Raw genomic sequence first — 13,782 nt, forward strand, 5'->3', positions numbered from 1 at the left:
GGTTAAACCTCTCAGCAGCAATGTTGTTGCCAAAGCGGTCTAGTTGTTGGGGTCACAGTGCACACCACTTCATTCATGCCAGTTGTTCTTTCTTTCTTTTTCTTTTTGCTTGTGTGTGCATTTCACCTAGTTACAATTGTGATATTGCTGCAATTTCAGGGGAAGAAGCCGTTCTGCTATGCTGTCTCAAAAGAATTACTTCGCAACTCATCGCTGCCTCTGCAGCAGACTATTGATCTGGTGAGCTGCTGTCCACACTCGGTTCACATTTTAATTAACTTTCTCAAAATAAACATGCCAAGGAAAGTTTGTTGGAGATGATTATGGTTGATGTTTTGTGGCCATTTCATGTCAAGTCAGGAGTGTTGATGCAGAATGAATAATGAATGACATACCCTTAAAACAACAATAAAAACAACACCCCAATCTTTTTTTTTTAAGTGAAAGCTTCATGTTAGGCCAAATGCGTGCAAAGGAAGGCCTGGAAATTAGCCCCCTGGCATCAGGGCTTATACCGTTAAACACGGTGATGACAGCACGGATGTCCAGTTTGTACAGGTTAATTTGACCAATCATTCACTGGTATATATGTAAGAGTATGCATGGGTTTTTTAACAGATTGAAATTACGAGAATTGAGGGGGTCTTTTGATGAAGCTGTTAGCATTATACAAATTGCCCAACTGACTATGATTTTGAGTATAAGCCGGCCAAATTAAAGGCACCGGATGCTGAATATTATAGGGACAGGACCACTCATTTACTCAATATTTTTTACACCCCAAGAAAACTCCCATTGCCTACTGTTGTCTGACGACTGTGATGCAAGCCCACATTACAGTCTCAGCACATTTTTAAGTTAGTTTTATAGTTAAATAATGAACGTCTCGTATTAACAATATTCACTACTCAGCAGTTCTACAAAAGGTTACAAAGCATACTATGACTGCGCAGTTGCTACAGGGAGCTGTGTCGGAAAGCTCCGATGGAAAGGCCATGGCCACGTCGGCATACATTCTGGATGAAGTAGTCCGCATCTGCCCCACGGCCACAACGCTTGCCTTTGGCCAACTCGCCACAATGATTGAGGTAACAAAACCACGCAAAAAATGCTTTTGCCTTACCAAACCTTGCTCCCGTCAACTTCCGCTTGCAGTCTCAAAATCCTGCGGACCGGTCTTTGGCTGCACAATCATTGGCGTACTTGGCATCTAAAGGATCCCTTCATTTGGCTCCTGGCTCTAGGTGGCTCTGCAGATTGTACTTGCAAAGGTAAATGTAACTTCAACATATCAACATCAACTTCAACAGCACTAATGCTAGTGAAGGCTTCTGTTACATCAAATGCACAATATAATGACGTCACCTAATTGTGACAAAAAATAATGTATGTGCTAAATAACAACCTTAATGGAGATTTCATAACCTCTGCCATTAAGTCCAAGTTCATGAAATACAGGAGAGCAAAGAATGTCCAGTCAAGAGGACTACAATTAAATGATGGCTGCACTAGCTTGGCTGAAACTGTCTCTCACATAATGCAATTTTTAGCTTTGCTACTGATATCATGTTCGGTCGGATGCAAAAGCATGTTTACATTACAAGATCATTCATTTGCTGCGATGCTGCTGAAATTCTTCCGGTAGCCACGGAATTAATGTGGGATGATATGCTTGAACAATGGCAAGCCAAAAGCCATGCCATTCATTGAAATAATTGCTAACCATGCTCCTCACTTTGGCATCTGCATCTGCCAAGTTTCTTGTGGGTTCTGGGGTAACTGCGTATGTCCCCTTCCCCTTTCTGCTGCTATTCTTTATTTATTCTCTCTCCCCTTCCCCACTCCTCCCTCCACCTGGCGCCATATTATATCTCTGCAAAGCAGCTGTGAGACTTCAGCCCGAAAACCAACACTGATGCTAGACAATTTTTTTCCGAAGTAGGGCTGCTAATTTTTATCTCCTTGCACACCTGTCAACTGGTACATGTCATGTGGTCTCATTATGTCATACATCGCATTCACCAGTGAGTGCTCGGCCATGTCACATCACCCTGTGATGTCTCACAGCAGCTGTTAGGCTTTAACTAGACAACCAACACCAAAGCTAGACAATTTTATTTTAAAGGGGAGCTTCTAACACTAGCGTGTTGATATTACCATAAAGGACGATAACAAATTCCTTCTAACAGTAAATTTGCCAAGTTCACTAGTCTGAAATATCCAGGAATCGGAACCAGTTTACAAGAGCCAACCATAGCGCCCCTATAATGTGAAAACACGTTCCGCGTGAGATAGAATGTGAAAACCAATGCACTAGGCATGGCACAAACCAAAGCCACAATTTTCAAATGGCAGCGCCAGTCAACAAAGAAACGTCTGAAGCCTTTTTGCACCTGTTTGGAGTTTGTTCTCTTAAGATATTTTGAATTTAGCAAAGGATGCAATCCTGCTCACTGTCATATAATTGTGCTGCAAATTTTGTTGTGACGCTCTGTTCAGATACACTGACAGTTGCCCCAGCATTCAAGTCATGTGTCTCATGGAGACTGCAAGCTTCCTGCATTCCCGTGAATTCTCTGCTGAAGTGATTGGTAGGTAATGGTCTTTGCAACATTTATAGTTTAGCAGGTGACACATAAAATGCGTATTTGTGATTAGCTAGCAGATATGAACCATGCGTTAAGCCAAGCAGAGCACGAGTGAGTCTGCGTGTGCATGCACGTGCATGCACGTGCATGCTCGCTCGCACACTGCAATTTCAATTTTTGATTCTGCGAACAGATCCAGTTCCAGCATCGTGCCATGCCGTCTTACATAGCTTCAGGATATTATGGAAGTTGTTGCCAGAGCAGAGCATGGAATTATCTCCTTTTAGAGTGCAGCTCTTCGGTGCCCGTTCCTAACTTGAGTGGAGTCGCTGTTAGCATTGGTGTAACCGATGGACAGCCATAGAGTGTCCTAAACCACCCATCACAGTTCGCACTGACCAACCAGGCAAGCAAGATCTTGCTCGACGTCCCACAATCCACTGTGGTACTCTGGAACACAGATGTCTCGCAGTCTTGTATATGTGGTAGCACTGGGATCCTGAGGGACCTCTTACGTGTCATACACCTAATGTCGAAGCTTAAGTTTGCTCAAGTAGCAGAGTGTGCCACTGGGTGCCTGTCAACTGCCACGGCTAGCAGTTGTGAGGGGAGTGAAAAACCTCCTCACACATAGGAGAGACGGAGAGGGTGCAAAAGGCAAAGGGTGGTTTAGTGGCTTGGCAAGAACGAAGGCATACGCAACTGTAAGTGCAGGAAGAATCCGGAGGGTGGCCACCGTGAAAAGAGAAGGCCACTACAAAAGCCAAGTATAGCGCAGTCACGGGCTGGTGCTACAAGAAGAAATAGAAGGACGGCTGCCGTAAAGACACTAAGTTTATGACGAGAACAGAAGAATGGCACACAGAAGGGCAGGAGTGAAGGGCTGAGGAGGGAGATACAGCTAAAAAAGAGAGGAGGGCAGTGGTGGAAGAGGGAAATGTTGAAGCGTAAGGTTGAAAGTGGAGGAGGAGAGTATGGTGGGGGCAGGCGAAAAGGGTCACGCATAGTTTGCACCATCTGATGTGTAATGTGCCATGGTGAAAGAGGAGTATGCAGAATAAATGCGCACACCCAGCACACCAGACGCCCAAGACAAGGTTGACGAGGAGCGGCAACTCCTCCCACTGCTGTGATAACCTTGCATAACTCAAGGATAGACCTCACCTTTGAGAACCTGGTCTGGCATCTGAAAAAAACTACAGGCCTTCCTTGTAACAGTAAATAACTGGGAAAGGAGTGTCAGCTGAAGGATGAGTATGCGTGGAAAACTAAAGAATAGTGCTAAGTGCACGTCCGTATGCACCAACCTTTACTTCAGCTTATGGCAAAACCAAAATGCCTGAAGAGCTGCATTCTGATTTCGAATTACCAAGTACCGTATCATTGGACAGTTTTTCTTCATTAAAACTCGGATCACTCACTCCTGTGCTCTAAAGCAGGCCCACCATGCAGCATTCACCAAAGACATCAGAAATGGGCTGGATTATAAATGCTATAGAGCAGCGTATCCATGTGCCCTCTACATGCAAACCTGTTTTGCTGCCAACAGGTGCAGCAAAACATAACATACTCACATAATACAAAAGAGAAAATATGATAATCATGGCCTTCATACACTGGCCTGCGTGTTCATGTGGAAAGTCACTTTCTGCCCTCGGAAGAATAGATCAGCAAACGAAACCTTCAGAGTAGCAGCGAGGCTGGCTGTTTTTTATGTGACTTTGATTGCCTTGACTCTTCTTGTATTACTGACTATACTGGAACAGTTGCCAACAGACCTTTGGTGTGTGTTGCAGATGCTTTAACCCTAATGCAGGCAAGTAGCCGCCCTCCTGTCAAATGCTTCATAATAGAATTAGTCACAGAAGCTGCTCTGAAGAACCTGGAAATCATCACAGATCAGCTCATATCCCTCCTTGCAGATAACGCTGACTTTGCTTCAGTGAGTGAACTTTTTTTCATATTTTCAAGCCACCCGTAACATAATGTGTTAATTTAGATGGTTGTTAACGAAGTGAACGCAGTCCTTGCTGAAGTGAAGATTTAGAGCTGTTATTGTCCAAGCTATAGATCACATAATATGTGCTTACTGCTCACAAAGCCACTGCCAGAAAAAATGTTGCAAAAGATTCTGCTTCTTAATAACGTTTCAGTAACTTGAAAGGGCTGCCCACTAAAGGTTATTTCAAATTGTCACCAGCACTTCTTAACGTCAAGTCTACACTACCTTTATTTTCCTTCTCTTTCAGGAGAGGGTTCGTGAGAAAGCCATTTCTTGCCTCAGCAAGTTGTACAACAGCATGGTTATGGAACGAGCTTGCCCACGGAAGCTTGTATGGAGGATTGCCAATGTGATCCTTCGAGTGCATAAAAGAAAACGTGCACGCGACCAGTGAGTACACAACACCTCCTGAGCTTCCAGAGTACCATGGTCCTCGACAGCCTTCCCTCCTCTCTTTTTTCTTTCTCTTGCTGTAAAGTGGTTGTCACAAAGGTAGCAAATGTTGCCCATGCATATGTGGGTACTTTCACGTGCACCTTTGAAGGTAGCTAAGGCGTGCATGAAGGTCTGTGCAGTAGTGTCGCTGCGACAAATAACAGGTATAATGTGACTAGTTGTTATGAAATGGCCTTGTAATTGGGCTGTAAAAACAGATTATATTGAAATGTGCCTTTTCATAAATAAGCATGGACATGCATGTGTGAATCTTCAGCAGACAGCTTCAGGTGCCTTAAAATTATCTTCCAGGCCTCTCAAAAGTCCTCCATACATTTATTTGGATACCATTTTTGAAGAGGCAAAGGACTAGCGAGGAAAGAAGTCGTTTTCCTTTTACACTGATGGAAAACATAGATAAAAACTTGGCACTGGAGAGTTAAGAAGGGAGGTCGACCAGCGATAATTACCCCATTCCTAGTGGTGTAACGCACTGCGCAGTGCATGGTATGCCTAGTTTCTGAAATGGTTCCTAAGCAGCACAGCTGAAAACTGCTGGGGGCACTTAAGTGTCCCTGCATGCTCTGAATGCATAAGAATAAAGCGCTACTGTATTGTTTCAGTTTTGCATATTCCGCTAAAAATTTTACCGTATATTTTCCTCTCTACTCCGATGCATTTTACCAAATTTGGGCGCCATGCAATAATTCATTTTTGCGCAATGCAATTTTAAAATTTTCGTGGCCTCAATTCAGAGAATTTCTGTGGACGACACTGCGTTTGTAACATCCCAAACATTATGGTCGTGTTACTGCCCACTCCCCTCACGTTCATGAAATTTTGAGACCTGTATGAACCTATCTCAAATATTTTATGCACTGCTTCATGATTTTCAAACTTTACTTCCCCCATCCAGCACATGTGTGTTTTTCTGATACTGTATGTGTGTCTCTGTTTCAGCAACTGAAACATCATTTCTGGTCATGAAACCAGTTTCGGTTTCAATTTGATGTCATTTCATTTTGAAAATAATTCTACTTGGAATTTCGGAAAATAGTTTTTTGTGTTAGAGCCAGGTCAGACCGAGAAATGTAATACAATCAAAAACCCAAAAGGATGAAAAAGCCACAAGTTGCCCTTAAATGCATAGATTTACACAGTTTCTGCATGGTTTAGCATATGATTTCGAATTCTACTCGTCGAGCTTTTTAGTGATATATGGCAACTTTGCAGCCTCAATTGTTAATCATGACTAATTAACAGTCATTAACTAAGACCTGCAGTTAGTGTGCTGCAATCACACTCAATATACGCTTTCCAGTGATATATTATGTGACGCTGTAGCATAAAGTTCATTTTTAATCATAACTAATTAATGACAATTGACAATATAACAATACAACACAATACATGATTTGATACTGCAGCATGAAGTTCAAATGTATTAGTAATTAATAATTAAGACCCACATTAGGTTTAATGCTAAGTTTAAGTTCAACATAAGTTACCCAACAAATTACTTATGTAGCTCAAAGTTCAATTTAATCCCAATTACTATTTACAATAAATTTGGTGCAATTACACCCAACGTAAGCTAGCCAACGATATAAAACTTGTGGCTATTACGCTCAACATAAACTATGCAGACACTGCAGACACATTCTGTACGGACATTCCATACACGGCACCCATGATTCAAGCCAAGGAATTCTTAGCACTAAAACATCAAAACCATGCTTTTCGAGCCTTTTCATGCTGATCAGACATAATTCGAGCTCAACAACTATCCTGGCTCTAAGCACTCCTGCTTCTCTAACAGCCTCTTTGTTTGGGTGGCTCATTTGACCATTTATATTATGTAGACTTGGCCGAGTTGTCAGAAATCAGCTCCGATTTATATTGTTGCGAAGAAGAAGATCGGCAGTGGCGCGAGAAGAGCCCTCGCACTGGGCTAGACATTAAATCGTCGTTCATCCTGTCGCCATGTTGTGCCGTATTCTTTGCTTGTCACCATGCAACAATATCTTCATCTTGTTTTATTGCTATTATGTTTCATAACGTCCCATGATGGTAGCAGTATCATGAATTCAAACTATTTACTAAGCTGACTATCAGCAATAGCAACAAATGTGCTTGATGATCATTGAAGAACAGAATCCCCTACCACTCTCAGTTGTGCTCAATACGGGGTTGAAAAAAAGTAACTGTTTAGAATAGGAGCTGAATACAACTATTGCAAAAGCATTGAAGTAGCTGTGCAGGGCTACAAAAATTCTAGATAAGTCTTGCCGCATATATCATCAGAGTGGTCAAGCTGTATGCCGGTGATGTTGAGCATAGATAAACACACATTACAAAGTTACGCTGCAATGAGTATGCCCTTAGAAATGTCTCGTCGTATTCCTTGTTACAGAATGTTTGTCGAGCAGGCGTATGCCCTGCACCTTGTACCAGTGTCACTGTCCTCATCGTACCGCATGGAGCTTTTGTACTCACTCTACTGTAACCTTGAAGAGCAAGCACTGTTTACATTTCGACGTCTGCATGAGAACCTGCAGCAAGCCCAGGCCAAGCTTAAGGACCTTTTAGGTCAGGTGGTGATGCCAGATTCAAATGGACGCACAGCTGCAGCCACGAAAGGTGAGAAATATCAATTTACTGTGCACTGCATCCCTCGTCTGAATACAAGGGAAAAAAATAAATACCGTATTCTCCGGTGTATAACCAGTCGGGCTTTTTTTCTGAATTTTTCAGTAGTGCATTCTATACAACCGTGCTGCTTGTATCCTGCAAAAAATGACGTGCTATTGTGCACCGTCTTTTGCGCTCACCAATAGCTGCATTTGAAAAGAAATTCTATGAGTAAAAGACAAATGGAAAATATAATTAAGATGCTATCTTACGGTTAGAATCACATATTCTGGCCTCAGCCAGACAATGTGGCGACGGCAGCATGCGCAGTCAGTTCAGCCGTATTCTCGAAATTTTTGCTTTTGGCATTACACTTGCTTGGCTGACACTACATTCGCTTGGCTCTCTGCGCATCATTTGTTGTTGCTCAACATGATGCAACCTGCATAGCAAAAGAGCTACAATGCAAAATTCAAGTAGCATGCTGTTGGATATTCTCCAGTAAATAGAAACTGAGCAGCAGGGTAGCGGGTGAATACGAATGAAAAAATTTAAAAAGGACTGGCGAAAACCTATAAGAGTGCTCCGGTCAGTGAGGTCAACAGAAGAGGTGGACCGCAAGAGGAAAGCACACTGGATAGAGCTCAGGAATGTCTGCACACAACACTTTTGCAAATGTACATTTTCATTCTATTCTCTAAAGAAGGACATCAACAGGTTTTCGTAGCACTCGCTGAAAAAAAAACGGGTGCATCTTCTGTGCGAATTCTTGCTTGCCACTTCTAGGGGATGCATCTTATACACTGGCACAAGTCATATGCACTGGTGCAAGTTATAGACCAGAAAATATATTGTAACTGTAACTTGCATTGGATACATTGCCTTTGAAAGGGTAGTTTCAGCCTCAAGCTTGTGAAATGGGAGGACTTTGATTTAGGTCTACGAGTTTTTGTAACAGACTGTGAGAAATTGCACAATTTAAAAATGTTAGGCTAGACAACTGGACCTTCCGATACATTGCATATGAGTTTGCCCTCTCCCCTTCCATTCTGCAGCCTTTATTCACAGCTTCACCAAACTTTCCCCCCTCCCACCCCCTGGAAACATTAAAAGCACTGTTTCTTTCACCCTCTATACCCATGATAAAAAATTCTAGAGGGCACTTTGGACCACTAAAGTGTGATGAGGCGAAAGCCATTATAGCGGGGGATCGTAGCCCTCCACTACAGCACCTCTATCTCTCTCTCTTCTTTCACTCCCACCTTCCTCCCTTCTTTTATGCCGTGGTACGTGTCCGTAGAGAATTGTGACAGATACTGCGCCTTTTCTATCCTGTAAATCAATTTCAAACGCCGCTGATGCCTGCTGTACTAACGCCTCCTCGACATCTGGGCCTGTTTCCATTTGCTGTGTGGTGCGGCATTCGAGGAAGCAGTAAATGAAGGCGCCACACGGACGCCTGGATCGAATGCCCGGCAGGGTCAGCTTCGCATGTGCATGAATCGCCTGGTAACGTTATGGTACATCGCGCGCTCCTTGTCGAACACAACCAGCATTTCACTGAAGGCATCAAAGTTCAGCGGCGTTCTACAATTCATATACAGGAAAGGCGCAGTATCTGTCACTCACAGAATCCCGCTATCATCCTCACGGTAAACAAGGGGAATTATGAAGAGCGTTTCACGATCCGGGACGTGGCGTTGTTGGTAAAGCACTGGGATGGCAATCCAAGGGATGGTGGTTTGATTCCCGGTGGAGACAAGATTTATTTATTCATTTTTAACTCTCGCTTTCGAAAGCATGACACCTCTGCTGACAACCTCTTAAAAATGTGATGCAAGGACTCTATTAATAAACTTTTGTTACTGATGTAAACTCCATCAGTTAGAGGAGACAGCTTTTGTAAACTTGACTGCATATTATGATGCATGTTGTGATACTAATGTGCAATATAAATATTTGCAACTGTCACAGATAAGGTAACATTGATTTAGACAGCTCATTTTTTCATTCACTTAGCACTCCAATAGTCAAAAAGCAAGAGTTCAGCTTGTTCGAATTTAGGATTTCCTATAAAAATTGTATTTAAATCAAAATTTTATTTCTATCTGCCACTATATTGGAGCTTTTCTTGTTTCAATGCACTGAATTCAGTCCAATTCAGTTCAGTGATTGCATACCGAGGGTGTTCCTGTTTGCAATATACATTCTAGCGACACATAGGGTAGAGCCTATGTGACCTATATGACCAAGTCCTACATGACCAATTTGGCTTTAATTTAGACAACTGAGGATTTTCTCACCCAAAAGCTGGTAGAGTACTTTGGCAACAAGCGTGCACAGCCAGTAATAGACTAGGGCAGCCAAGATTTCATATTTCAAGAAGATGGTTATATAGTCAGATACTTGTAGTACAAGTTACAAAAGCAACTGCATTATTTACTGTGCCTTTTACAGACATCCTGCTTAAAGAGCTTGGGAAAGATGTGCCTGCATGTTCCAGCTTGCTCAATGCATTGGACAGCCAGCAGTCATTCGCCATCGCCTTCTACAGGGTAAAATATTTGTATTACATAATCCACTCTTTGGAAGGAGGTAGGTGCAGGAAGTTTAAGCAGAAGTTGAGAAGAGGTGCAGTATGATGTGGCACCGTGCTTAATATTGCTCATGCTGAAGACGAAACTTAATCACTATCACAGAGCCATTTAGATGCAGGATTTTAAAAGGATGACGTAGCTTTCAGACTGGAAAAAAGAAAGAGAAATGTGGTTTTCTAAGTATGAAAGAATCCACCGACTCCTTTTCTGTGCTGTGCTGAAACTTCATCACATACTGTAGCATGAAGATGTAGCATGTACTGTAGCATATTGTAGCTTCGCATACTGTAGCATGAAGTGATACCAGCAGTTTATGAGCCCCCGTATACTTGTGACACTTGCACTGCATTATCTTCAGCTCAACGGAAATCTTTACTTCAAATTCAAACCTGGTGCTTCAGCTCAGTTTGACGAGCAGAGACGCTATTTTATGCCACAAAAAGGGGCGTGCTGTCGCAATAAAAGAAATGCACACAGCAAAACTGTCACTCTCACCAGTGGCTGCCTCGCATAGTCTCCACGGTTGCCCGCAGCGACTGATACGGAGTCTGCATGGAAGCACTTTGTTTCCTCTTACTGCGTGAATGATTGGCACTTCTTAGAGAAGGAGTGCAATTGTTATGGCAGCTGAAAATCAAATCTGCCAACAGCTATCTGCGGGTATGAAACTTATCCGCTGCCTTCCCAGTCAATAAACTTACCTGTTATCTGCGGGACACTACGGGTGGATTTATTGCAGAGGCCATTGTGGATGCATATTCAAGCACCTTAGGCTCAGCTGGTAGCACATGTGGTCAAAGTGGCTTGATCAGCAATCGAAATCACGTTGTGGACACCATGAAAGCACAGCCAAGTTCTTTGGGTGCTGTAGCTAGCACATAACAACCTACCACAAGCAACTGAAAAAGAAGCCTAGGCAGAGAAATTGTCAAAAGCACATCACACCTAAGACCAGGTACCCAAGCAACGCTGAATGCAAAAAAGACAACCCTAGTTCCTTCTAGAAGTGTGAACGTGGTGCTCTACTTAGAAAAAGCCTTTTTCTCAGTGCTTTTCTGGGCTGATGCGCACCTTGTAGAACTGATTTCTGCATGACTGGTCTGTCTGTTTTGACCCCGTTTGTTTTGTTGCACTCCCAGACTTGCACTAAATCCTGTGACAATCTTGGTTATTTGACTTAACAAATTTAATTATTAATCCCTGGTATAATATTTCAATCACAGGCTACACGTCTCTCTATGCCAACTAAACAAAACATGAAACAACTAAAGATTTGTGGAACACCAAGCAAAATGGACAAAGGTTTAAGGAAAGCCTCAGTGCTCTAGACAGCGTCTCGACAGGAGGATTTGTCTTCGCATTGGCCATGTCCTCTAGTCGAAATGTTGGCTAGAGCACCGAGGCTTCCCCTCTCCTTTGTTCATTTCATTTTGGGTTCTTCCATAAATTCCATATTCCTGCACCTTTTCTGCCAAAAATTCTGGGACACTTAAGCTCAGTCTCTAGCAGTATGATGCAACAGCGTTAATGGCTACCGTCTGCAGCTCCCCTGTCAGGTTTTCGTTTGTGTAAATGCGCTTTGCTATTCAATTTATCACGAATCCCTTAATTTGTGCCTTGATTACCTCGCACATAACTTATAAGCATAGAGTCATAAGGTAAGCCCATGCGACTTAAATATAAAGTTTCACTTTAACTAAGCCATATGAACATGCCTGCGTGGCCTAGAGGCAGCGTGTCCAACTCAGGATGGAAGAGTCCCGGGTTCAATTCCATTCTCACACCCCTCTCACAAGGTTACTTTTAAAGGTTACCGAGTCAACAGCCTTCAAGATTCTCAATCGCGATCGAATTCCAAGGAGTTGTGCCCGCTGCTACATGGCAAACCTGACCGTCATCATGGAGATTTCATCATCTCACTCCAAGGTCTTGCGGCACCACCGTCGCCTCCAATAATTTTGAAGGCATGCAAGCAATCAGCCTAGAAGTTTAAACTTAAAAAGGCTAAAAACAATATTTTTATTTATCACCCTAATGATATTTACTTTTAAAATATATTTACTTGTTTTAGAAAAACTGAATGGCATTCGTGCACTTTTCAGGAAGCGTTGCTTGTTTTTGTATATCTGGCAACATTGGTATTGCACTTGCTTAAACACTTCGAAGCCATGACTGGCTTTTGTAGAGAAAGCTTACCACAGCTAGAAGCTGAGTTACACTGGGCAAGGTTTGCGCATTTCGCCGGTGCCTCCAGAAAGCCGCTACTGCGCATGCACCATTACCATGGCAACCGGTTCAGCTGGAGCCGAGCGCAAAGGCCACCCGACTGCCGGCTCCTTCGCCATACGGCCCGTGACGTGGCACAAGCCTGCATGCACCATTACCATGGCAACCGGTTCAGCTGGAGCCGAGCGTAAAGGCCGAGCGTAGAGGCCGCACAACTGCCGGCTCCTTCCCCATGCGGCCCGTGACGTGGCACAAGCCTCTACTGCGCATGCACCATAACCATGGCAACCAGCTGCGCCATTCCACAGGTGTTCTGCCACTGCACTCGCTACAGAGAGGAAGAGGAGGGTAGCAGCATCCCAGCAGATGCGCACGCTGGCGCAGAGAGAAGCAGAAGGGTAGTTTCTGCATTGGGCATGCTCACGCCGCCATGGAGAACTGACCAAGTGGTGCAGGAAAGTGGATTCGCAGGACATGAAAATGGATTCCACCTACAATGGAGTAACTTCGACTAAGTGGGGATCTTAAACATGCCCCCACATTGCACAGCACACGGACGCTGCTCCGTTTCACCTCCATCGAAATGCAGCAGCTGGCAGTCGGCTTTGCAGCCAGGTACTTTGGTTCTGCAACCGCTTTCGCTCCACATTCGGTTCAGCAGCGTTGAACACCTCTAACTTTTTTTTTCTCAAAAATAGGCTGTATAACTTAAATTCGTTAATTTTACAGTGAAAGTACTGCTCTGATTTCATTCCCAGGACCATTGCTACACACGCTTCTTGTCCGAAAGCGCACTCTGCCGATATGGTCTTGTGGCACCATACAATCCGCCGACCATCAGTGCTTGGCCATGTCACCTGCCAACTATATATGCTAGAAAAGTGCTCATAATTTTTTACTCTCAGCACTGAAAACGCCGACGCTGCACTTTCTAGAGAATAGTATTTTTAATGCAATTGCATTTAAAATTACTAGTAAATGTGTTGGAGGGGGGGGAAATAAAGTCTAAGCTTGTCTTGATACCTGAAAGACATTCATAAATCTAATGATTCAGTCTTTTCTATTTTATCATGATTCCGGGCTTTCCACAAGGTGCAGGAGAGAATAAATTGGTAGAAGAAAGGTTCTAGAGTTACAATGCTGAAACTTTGTGAATATAGTTTTTGGAGCAGTCAGCTCCCCCCCCAAAAAAAAAAAAAAATTGTCTATGTTCATAAATAGGAAAATTTATTATGAAAGCCACGTCCCCTTAAAGCCATGGGTTTGTTCACATTGCCTACCTTGCCTACCTATGAATACTATA

At 43.2% G+C, this 13,782-nt stretch overlaps 1 protein-coding gene across 2 annotated transcripts in view; it reads left to right on the forward strand.

The window, feature by feature from the left end:
- LOC146191428 (sister chromatid cohesion protein PDS5 homolog B-A-like) overlaps positions 1 to 13,782 on the forward strand; it is a 30,045-nt gene that overhangs the window by 12,880 nt on the left and 3,383 nt on the right. For both annotated transcript variants that reach the window (XM_084601964.1, XM_084601963.1), the window contains exons 7-14: positions 160 to 240; positions 954 to 1,088; positions 1,156 to 1,271; positions 2,500 to 2,591; positions 4,385 to 4,530; positions 4,838 to 4,980; positions 7,439 to 7,665; positions 10,114 to 10,211. In XM_084601964.1, coding sequence (XP_084458090.1) covers positions 160 to 240; positions 954 to 1,088; positions 1,156 to 1,271; positions 2,500 to 2,591; positions 4,385 to 4,530; positions 4,838 to 4,980; positions 7,439 to 7,665; positions 10,114 to 10,211 — 1,038 coding nt within the window. The remainder of the gene's footprint in view (positions 1 to 159; positions 241 to 953; positions 1,089 to 1,155; positions 1,272 to 2,499; positions 2,592 to 4,384; positions 4,531 to 4,837; positions 4,981 to 7,438; positions 7,666 to 10,113; positions 10,212 to 13,782) is intronic.

The sequence above is a fragment of the Amblyomma maculatum genome, chromosome 4 (assembly GCF_055883805.1).
Source record: "Amblyomma maculatum isolate TAMU_Amacu chromosome 4, ASM5588380v1, whole genome shotgun sequence".
NCBI lineage: Eukaryota > Metazoa > Arthropoda > Arachnida > Ixodida > Ixodidae > Amblyomma > Amblyomma maculatum.